The sequence below is a fragment of the Zosterops lateralis genome, assembly GCF_965231275.1.
Source record: "Zosterops lateralis genome assembly, chromosome: 14".
In the NCBI taxonomy this organism is placed as follows: domain Eukaryota; kingdom Metazoa; phylum Chordata; class Aves; order Passeriformes; family Zosteropidae; genus Zosterops; species Zosterops lateralis.
Genome location: NC_139774.1, coordinates 512699 through 522934, shown reverse-complemented (window position 1 = coordinate 522934; position 10236 = coordinate 512699). Strand labels below are relative to the sequence as shown.

The window sequence follows — 10236 nt, the reverse complement described above, 5'->3', positions numbered from 1 at the left end:
AGCCAGCCTTCTCTATCACTCCAGTCCATAAACCACAAGCTTTATTAACTAATAATTAGTCCTTCCGTTAAGCTTCAGGGTCATGTTTTAAGAACTGCTGCCCTTAGAGCTGGTGTGGATTTTTGAAGAGACCTGAAGCAGTGGAGAGAAGCAGAGCAGACACACTGCTAGGCTTCCCTGAAGACACAGAGGGTCTTTCACGACCATGTTGGCACCTACTGCCCTGTGGAAGTACCTGGAAGTTAGCATCTTAAATTCAAGCTGAGGGATCACTCTTGCAAACACAGAGTTGATTTTAACCACATAATTTCAAAAGGCTCCTGAGCGGTGCAAAGATTAGTTTGGGCGCAAGTCTCTGCCTGACAAGAGCACAGTGTAAATGCTGAGGGACATCAAGCTGTAAAGCAGGGCTGAAGTGCATGGAGCAAGCTCTGGCACAGAGCAAGCTGGGTGATTTGGGAGGACAGACTAACAGCTCCCCTCATTTTTTTTCTCAGTTGCACATAATCACTGGTCAGAAAAATGCTGTGAAGCTAGGTCACATCCTTCCCTTGTGTGCTGCTGTCTGGATACCCAGGTGTCACAAGTGTCCTGAAATGGGTAACACACTAATCCAATTAGGAGGTTAAGCTTGGGAATAATGGCAGATAAAACCATAAATAAAATAGGATTTTTTCCAAATATAGATTAAAACACAACTTCCCAAGCATTAGCTTCAGCTAATGCTCCTCTTCCTCCTTCTCTATCTGGACTGAGTGAAGAAAATCAAGTGCCTTTCTGCCACCAGAAGGAATAAAAGTTCTGTATGGTGCTGGGGAATCACAACAGCCTAGCACAAAAATGTTCTCAAAAAGGAATGTAATATGGACAGCTCTCGCTAAGATGATTCTTGTGCAATAACTTAAACAGTACAGATCACTACTTGGGGAAATAAAAGACCACATAACTTTGAAACTTGAAAAGCCCTTTGTTCATTGTAATCAATTGCAATAATCCATGTCAGTGATTTAGATGAAGATCAACTTTACCTTTCTTTGCTGATGACACAAAACTAAGAGCAATAAAAAACTTAAGTGCATTTGTGCACAACTAATGGATTGGATGTGGCATGTGCCAATGGAAGCTAGTATGTATAATGCAGCATATACTGGATGCCAAATTAATGGGATCATTTGGGCATTCTGGAACACTTGTGGCATTGAATTTAAGTCATTTAAGGAGTCTGGCAGGGGTTGATGGCCCTCAATTTTCAAAAGATTGAAGAAGCCTAGTACTTCAGTAGGCAAGCCTGGTATGAATTTTATCCCCTCCATCCAGCTGCTACTCAGTCCAAAGATGAGAGATAATAAAACCAAGGCAATGAGATCATGTCTGGTGTCCCTAAGAAGAAATAAAGAATGCAGATTCACCTGAACAGAGAGCTGGAGCCTCAGGCACACAGACAGTCCAATCTCCTGCTAGATGGGAGGACTTTAACCAGGCCACAGGGCTCACACCAATTTACCATGGCACTGCTTCCTACTTGGGATTAGTTCGTAGCATGGAGTGGAATGCATCTCATTGCCAACATATACCATTCAGAATTACCTGATGAGGTGCAGAGATTCATTCGGGGAGCTCAGATGTGCAGCAGAGCTGGAGATAGGGAAGTTTTCTCTCACCTGCCCATTCCAGGAAACTGGCCCAAGCTAGGGTGAGGCACAGGTACAGTTTTATTGGACTGGCTGGGTCTGATCCCTGTGGTCCTGCCATTGGGCAGAGCACCAGAGAAGGATCTGGCAAATCCCACATGCTGTTAATAACAAAGGTCCTGCTCTCTCTGCCTCTTCACATGGAAGTGTGAGATGATCCACAGAGGTGCAAAATCACTTCCTCGAACTCCCAGGAGGTAAATACTTGCAGGGTCAGCTTAGAACATTCACCAAGGACCAGCACAGCACCCTTGATGTCTGTACAGATACTGCAGATGTTACTGGGAAATCTCTGGAGTCAACTATCCACAGGCAGATTTCGTTATTTGCTTTATTTTTATCTTTTGAAGAATGGCCTAAGGTCTGAGCTTGTGAGGTCGTTTAGATCCTGCCCCACTCAGCACGCCAGCAAGCTCAGGCTCCACTCAGTGGAGCACAGTCCATGGACATCCAACATCACCCACACCAAAAAGCCCAAGGCCAGGCTGGAAGGGGCTTGGAGCAGCCTGGGACAGTGGAGGTGTCCCTGCCCATGGCAGGGGGTGGAACAGGATGAGTTTTAAGGTCCCTTCCAACCCAAACCATTCTGGGATTCTGTGATCACACAGTTCTTGGGGCTGAGGCAGAGCACAGCTCACACCCTCCTGCAGAAATGTGGAAACTTCTATCTGTGCTGCCTAAATAGCACAGATCCCTCTCAAACGTCTCTGCTCGGCACTCCCAGCATTTCCAGCTCTGAGCACATCCTACAAAGGACATGTGGACATTTCTGAATCCACAATGCAGAAATGCCTTTAGGCAGCTGGCTTCTATTGCCACAGTGATCTGGGAAGAATATTTTATTTCTTATCCTTAAATAAAATTCATGGGAGTATAGATCTAAATGCCATTCCTGCTCTGACCTTAATGACAGATTTTTAAGGTATCTGAAATGTCTAGCAATGCTAAGACCCCTCTCAAAAAGGGGGGAAAAGTACATAGGTGCCAAACTACCACAAACTGCACTATACCTCTGCCCATCAAAGCCACCTCGGTGCCTCCAGGAGACAAACTCAGATACTCAAAAAGCAGTGGGCACCAAGCAGAAATATTTATTTTGCTGCTGAGTCAGGAAAAAGTTAGGAGCTTAAAAGACTCTGTAGCATGGGCAAGGGAAACACATGGCATTGAAGGGAAATGCTCCAAATAGCCTAAACCAAGGGTGTAAATACCTCTTCCTCAAAAAATGCCCACCTGCACGGAAGCAAATGGAAGCAAATACTTCCCCCACCTGGTCCGACTCGCTCAGGCAACACATGAGGAGGGAATCTATTGACTAAGGAGGAGCAGCTACATGAACAATTGCTCACCTGGGTGAGTCACAGCCCTTAGATGATTACTTCTCAGTAGTGGGGATGATTTCGGTGCAGAAATACGTGTTTTGAGGAAAGTTCAGAGGTGTGATGTAAATCTCAGTATTATTTATGTCAGCTGTAAATGAGCTAAATTATGACCTAGGTGAGCAAAATGCTTTTGTAAACCAAGGCATTGAATATTGTGTAGTTTGCATGTTTAACAGGACTAGGCTTTCATCACGAAGGGGAGGAGAGCTAATAACCCATTGATTTTAGGGCCCATTTAGGAAAAGAATTGCCTATACAGATTTGATCACCATGCATTACTTTGTAACATTTAATACCCTGGACACAAAATAATGCTGAGAGAGGCAAATTGTGGAGCCATTTTTATCCAGAGAGGGTTTGTGCATGAGGGCATGGCACAGGGGCTGCTTCAGGCTGGGGCTCAAGGCAAAGCCAGGAGGAGCTGTGAGAAGATGGTTGATGTTCCTCCAGTTATGCTGAGCTCTGCCTTGTGCATCCACCCACAGAGCTGTTCAGCCCTACCTGGGAGAGCATTCACACACAATTAAGCAAAGCTTGGAAAATGACCTGTCCAAAATTAAGTCCCACTGACAGTTCAATAATGCGTAATTCTCATTTCATTTTTCCATCCTCGTTCAATAAAGACAAAGTTTGCTGGACTTAAAACTTCCATACAGGGGAGTTTGGGTACATAGCATGGGCTTTTCAAAACATAAATTCACAATGATATTTCACTTGCAGGTTTAAGACTGCTTTGGAAAGATCATCCAAATGCTAAGAATTATCAATTTCATAGCAGCATCAAGCATCAACAGATTAAAACTCAGCTTGATGGGATGTGCATCATCTTCAGCACTCTCAGAGCACATCTCCATCACGACTTTCACTGCCTACACTTAAATGACTCCCCCCGAAACAGTCATGCTGCAGTACAGCTGCAGGATCTGCTGCTGCCCTCATCCTGCCTGCACACCACTGACCTCCCTGGCTGACTGGAGTGCTTTAAGGAGTCTCCCACAGAGGTAAAGAAGCATTTAGTGATGAGCGGGAGGTGAGAGACAAACCATGCTCTCCCCATGCTCCCCCACAGCTAGCCAGGGCCTGTGCTGCCAGAAGGGTGTTTCAGAAATTGGGAAGTCAAATGGCTACTCATGCACAACAGCTTGACTTAATTTGTCCACCTCAGAGCCCAAGTGCAAAACGTGGACAGGACATTCAACAAGATCAGGACAACAGCCAGCCCACCCTCAAAATGTCCCCTATCCTCCACTGGGCACCCACATACTCCACAATTACAATTCCTGGGATGAAAAGGCTCAAGCTGGTAGGGTCTTCAGATAGACATAGCAGGGACCATCAGACAATCCTGTCACACCTGAACCAGGCCAGCAGGGAACACTGCTCTCATCCACAGGAAGAAGTGCTGTGTGTTTATTCCAACTGGTGTTTCCCTGAGGTTTCTGTAAACACTGGATTAACTGGGCAGAGTAATTGCAGGTAACCCCCACTTGTGCCCCTTCAGCATGACCGCATGTGTTGGACCGCCCCTCCCCCCCCGCCATGCTGTCCACACACTCTGGTTGTACAAGACATGGATGTCCCTCGTCCTCAGCACAGCTCAAAATGCATCTTGAAACAGCTCCTCGGGAACAAAGACACCAGCCACAGACACCAGCAAGCCCAAGGCAGCTTGCAGGACATAAATCCCGCTATTTGATGACTACTCGGATGATTGAAACGGAAGTTTGGTTGCGGTTTATGAAATCCTTTGACAAATTGGGGTACCCGTACCCTGAGGCTCAATCCCGCTGCCTGTGGTACAGCCCACGGGCAGCAGTGACGACGGGACCCCCTGGGCTGTCCCTGCCGAGCTCGGACACAACTGCCGCTCATTAAGGACTGTAAGCACCCCGTGGCTTTGCTCAGGATCCCTGCCCGCCGCAAAGCCGGGGACGGCAGAACCAGAACGTAGCAGCATTTTGCTCTCTGCAAATACACTGCTCCTGGGCTTACAGCAGTCTGGGGGAAACTGCAGAGAAATCGGGGACGTTGAGGCTTGTAGTTATGGGGTGTTCAAACAGTTAAAGAACAACGGATGTGCTGAACAAAATGCACTTTACAGATGTTCGACGGTGCGGATAGAACGCAACACCAATACACACGTGGATATGTGTATCCGTGTATTCCATCCCCGTTCAGAGTTGGATTCTTCCCCGATTTCACTGACACTGGGGTTTCTCAGGGCTGTTCTGTGTACGGTACCGGGGGGTTCTCTCCCTCTCTGCCCCGCATTAGGTGCTGATGCGGAGGGGAAGGCCGAGGGCCGGCAGCCCTGTCATCGCCGCGCGGTGAAGGGCGGTGGGATAACGAATGCACCTAACAGGGCCGGACTAGGGCTGGGGCGCAGCAGTGGCGGGAACCTAGTGGGGACGGAGGACCGGAGTGCGGCGGTCCCTCGCACTCTGTCAGCCGGTATAGATCTCCCCGTTGTTTTCTCTTCCTTCCGTGCTAGAGACCTCTCCTCAATCGGTGTTTCAGCTTAAGCTGCACATTCTGGCTGGTGACTCGCACCAGTCGGGCCCAGCACCATCACCCCGGTGTGACTGGATTTGGCCTTGCCACGGGCCTTGCTCCCGACAAAACAAATCGACCGGAGCCCATGCCCTGGTACCGCTGAGGAAACAACCAGTTAGGAAATATTTTCTCCATCCCTCGCCCTGCGTGGCTGCCTGGCCCTGAACTGCCCTGTGCCGCAGCCGGGGCCGGGACCGGCGAGCCCGGGAACGGCGTTACACTCCTGCAGCCCCCCGGTGACCGGGACCGGTCTGCGGCCGAGGCAGAAGCAGAGCCCTCCTTCCGGGAACACGACTAAGGGAGGGACGGCTCCTTCCCACGGCTGGAGGAAATCCGCCTGGCCATGGCTGCTTTCTAAAAATGTCAGTTTTGCAGCTTCTCCCGTTGTTGGAGGCGAGGACACCCGGGCCCGAGAACTACGGGAGGTTGTTCTTAAAAATCTCCCTGCACAACGGTGCTGTGGGCGAGCACCGGAGCCTCGGCCGCAGCCACCGCCGTCCCGCTGCCGGCGGGATGCGCAGAAAAGACAGCAAAACGAAAATCGCCGAGCTCCGCCGGCGGGCGCGTCGGGACCGCGTGGCTGGCGGGGAGAAATTACGGGGGACTGGCGGGGCCTGCACCGACGCCTGCTCCGGTAGGCGACGGCTCCGCACTCCTCCCGCCCGGCCACCCCTCGCTCCCACGCGCTGCCGACCGCGTCCCAAAGCCGGGATCGCTCCCGTCGGCTTCCCCTCGCACCGGTGGAGAGCGCGACAGCACCGCTCACGACCGCGCCGGCCTCGCCGCCGCAGCCCCGCTCCGAGTCAGCCCGCCGTCCCGGCCCCACTCCCCGGTCCTCCGCCGCCCTCATTTCGGCTTCTCTCCTCCGTGTCAGCCGAGGCTCCGCGGTGGCCGGCGGCCACAGCGCCCGGCCCAGCGGGCTCGGCTCGGCTCTCCCCGGCGCGGCAGCAGGCAGGGAGCGGAGAGACGTTTGTAAAGAAAACGTTTATTTACACGTCTCGGCAAGTACAAAGTATTATACATGGTCTGTGTCAACCCCAAATCTTCTTTATTATGAAACATAAGGCGCTTTCTCGAGAGCCGGTGGTGTAGGGAGCGAGTGCTGTTTCGGGGCGCTAAAGCTCATTGGTTGGGAAGGTGAGGACAGAACGGCGTGTGGTGCCTGGAAGGAGCCCTTATTACTACGGTGAATAAATTACAGCTGACATTAACTTCACCTGGGACAGATGGGAGCTACCGCTTTTCAGTTTAATAGGGTTTCTGAAGCTAATGAGTCATCACCGGCTCCACCGAGTCCCCTCCACTAAGTGATAGGGAGGTATTTTTTTCTTAACGCTATCCTCAGAACAGGAAAAAAAAAAATAACCTTTTGTTCCAAAGCCAACACAAAATACCTATGTTCAGATTTCGATATAAATAATCGAGGTTTTATATAATTCCATAATAATAGTGCCAAAATCTCGATGAATAAATAAATTAAAGTATTAACACTTCTTACAAAAAGTGACATATTTCCCTTCCTAGTGGAACATCAACACAAATATACAAGCGGCTCCGCACCATGCCGGCCTCGGGGAAGCAGCTCCGGGCCCGGCTCTGGTCGGACCGAATCGCGGTGTCAGCCCCGCTGGCGCCGGTCACTGCCCTGCCACCCGCCCCGTCGGGGGAGCCGCGGCCCCAGGGCAGGGGGAGCCGCCGGCCGCGCTCCGCGGGCCAGTCTGCTGCGTACCCCGGCTGCCGGGCTCAGACAAGGGAGGTGACCGGGGGGATCTTGGCGCTTTCCTCTTCCCAGGGCTGCAGGTTCTGCAGCGCAAACAGCGACGAGTTGTGCAGACACAGCGGGTCGGGCTGGATCGACTCGTTCAGCGACTTCTGGAAGGCGTCGTGCTGCAGCTGCAGCATCAACCGGCTCGCCTGCTGCCGCTCGGCCTCCCGCTCCTCCGCCGTCTGCCGCCTGCCGGGGGACACGCTCAGCCTGCGCCCGGACACGGGGCACGCTCCGCCCGGGACTCCGCCGGGAGCGGCCGGCCCGAAGCCGGGCCTGGGGTCACAGGGACAGGGCAGGGCGGCCGGCGCGTCCTTCTGGGACCAGGCACCGCCGGGCGGGCGGCCACCGCTTGACCACCAGAGGAGGGAATGTGGGCGGCGGAAAGAGCCTGGAAACCCGCCGTTTCCCAGTAATCCCGTTTCCAAATATTCCTCCCTTTTCTCCCAACATTCCCCCGATTTTTTTTTTCCAAATTATTTTCCCGTTTCTTCAAACAATTCCCCGTTATTTCAAATAATCCCTCGTTTTTAAGAATAATCCCCCGTTTTCCGAATGGGGGCTATTAAAAAAGAAATATATAAAGATAATAACAATATTAATTATGATAGTATAATAATAAAAATTCACCCCCAACGGTTTGGCTGCCAGGAGCTGGCAAGGGAGGCGATCCCGGCCGGAGCGGGACTCGTGGGGCGGCGGGTAGGGAACGCCGCCGGGGGCGGTGACAGGACGGGGCGGCTCCGGGGGCACGGGACTCACCGCCACTTGGTGCGCCGGTTCTGGAACCAAGTCTTCACCTGGGCGTCCGTCATCTTGAGGGACTTGGCGAGGGCAGCGCGCTCGGCCGAGGCCAGGTACTTCTGCCGATGGAAGCGCTTCTCCAGCTCGCAGATCTGCACCCGAGAGAAGGATGTCCGCGGTTTCTTGCGCTTCGGCGGAGTCCGGTTCTGGTAGGGATGACCGATCCGCCGTGTCACCGTGAAGGGCGTCAGCGCCGCCGCCGCTGCCCGGGGGGGAAGCACAGGGGTCAGCCCCGCGCCCGCACGGTGCCGGCCGCCCCCCCGGGGGCCGCCGCTCTGCCCGCCGGCCGCCCGCGCCCCGCCAGCCCCCGGAGGGACCGCTGCTCCCCGGGGTCCTGCTTCCACCTCTCGTCGAAGAGCTGCGGAGATGAGCAGGGCCCGGCCGCCCCCCGGGGCGCCCCGCGCTATCCACGCCGTGAGGAGAGCGATTTTTCGGCTCGCTGCGAGCACGGGGGAGGGAGGCATCCAGCGGCCGCCTTTGCTTTTATTCATATTCTTATTACTGTTATTATTTCGTTTTATATTTTTTATTGGCCCTTCCGTTCGTTGTCGGGAGCAGGCTCGCCCGCTCCTCCCCGCCGCCTTACCTGTGAACCTGTCCTTGACGAAGCGCCTGCTGCTCTCCATCCAGGGGAAGTTGAGGCTGCCCAGACTGGGCACGGCGGGCATGGCCGGGATGGCGCTGGAGATGGGCGGCGGCACGGCCCCGGGGATGGGCCTGTGCGCCGGCACCCGGATCACGCCGGCCGGGGCCAGGCTGAGGTTCACACTGTACGATCCTGAGTCCTCGAAGGGCGCGGCGATGGCCGGGAAGGGGGCCGGCAGGGCCGGGTAGGGCGCGCCGCCGCGGCCGCCGGGGCCGCCCAGGAAAGTCGCGCCGTCGGGGCCCCGGGGGGGCGGCGGGGGAGCGCTGTCCTGCTCGGGGCTGTTGAGGATCTGGTCGATGCCGAAGCTGATGGGCTCGTGCTGGTGCTGGCCCTGCGCTGGCCCCGGCGGGTCCATCCTCGGCGGGTCCATCCTCCGCCACCGCCGCCCTCGCGCCGCTGTGGAGGCGCCGCCGCTCGCGCTGCGCTCGCGGCCCGGCCGGCCCCGCCGCCGACACCAAACTTTGCGGAGCGCGCGCGCGCCGCCCCGTCACCGCCCGGGGGCCGCCGCGCGCCCCGCGCCGCGTGCGCCCCCGCCGCCGCCATTGGCCGCCGCCGCCCGCCCTCCACGCGCCCATTGGCTGCCGCCGCCCCGCACCGGCCTCGCGCCCGGGCGCGGGGGCCGCCGCCGCCGCGGTGACATCACAGGGGCGCGCGAACAATGGCCCGGCGCGGGGCGGGGGCGGGGCCGAGGACCGCACGTCGAGGGCGCTGCTCCCCCCCCCCCCCCCCTTCCCCACCGCCGGCCCCATCCCGGCCCCGCCCCGCCATGGGCCCCGACAGCTCGAGGCCACCCTGCGAGGCGGGACCCGGTCCTCGCAGCCCACGGCTGCCCAGGGCCCCGCCCCGACAGCAGCGCGGAGCGGTGCGCCGAGACCGTGCCCGGGGCAGGGCTGGGGGGCGGCCGGGGCCCTAGAAGGCGAAATTCCGTTTGGGCTTAATTTGCAGAGCCCGGTGCGGCTGCCGAGCACGTTGGCAGCCGGTCCCTGACGGCCGAACGGGACTCAAGGCATTAACAATTAAATAATGCTCTGTGCATTTACTTAGTTCCCTCTTATAAAGGGAAATGAAAACAGGGAATAGAATTTCCCTGTTAATAGAATGTAATAGCATTCGATCAGCACCTGGCAGGGCGAGCCCAGGATGCCGGAGCGGTGACAGGAAGGACTTGATTAGTTTTTAAAATCTTAGTATTCAAATCCCGCAACGCTCCGAATCGTTTCGCCGGCAGCGGCAGCGAGAGGGACCGACCTGCCGGGGACAGGCGCTGCGTTCGGAGCCCGCCCGGTGGCACCTGCCGGCCTCGATCCGCGCCGCCCTGCTTCCGCGGCGGCCCCACGGCAAAACCGGGGCCCGATGTGCCTTTTTTTGAGACCCGGCATGCTCCTCACGGGTCGT

General features: G+C 55.6%; 1 protein-coding gene across 1 annotated transcript; it reads right to left on the bottom strand.

Moving 5' to 3' along the window:
- Window positions 1-7369: 7369 nt before the first annotated feature.
- On the bottom strand, window positions 7370-9196 carry TLX3 (T cell leukemia homeobox 3; the record flags this gene model as incomplete). The annotated part of the gene is made up of 3 exons (XM_083871652.1): window positions 7370-7580; window positions 8154-8397; window positions 8782-9196. The coding sequence occupies 3 exons, from the start codon at window positions 9194-9196 to the stop codon at window positions 7370-7372; spliced, it is 870 nt and encodes a 289-aa protein (XP_083727778.1).
- Window positions 9197-10236: the final 1040 nt, after the last annotated feature.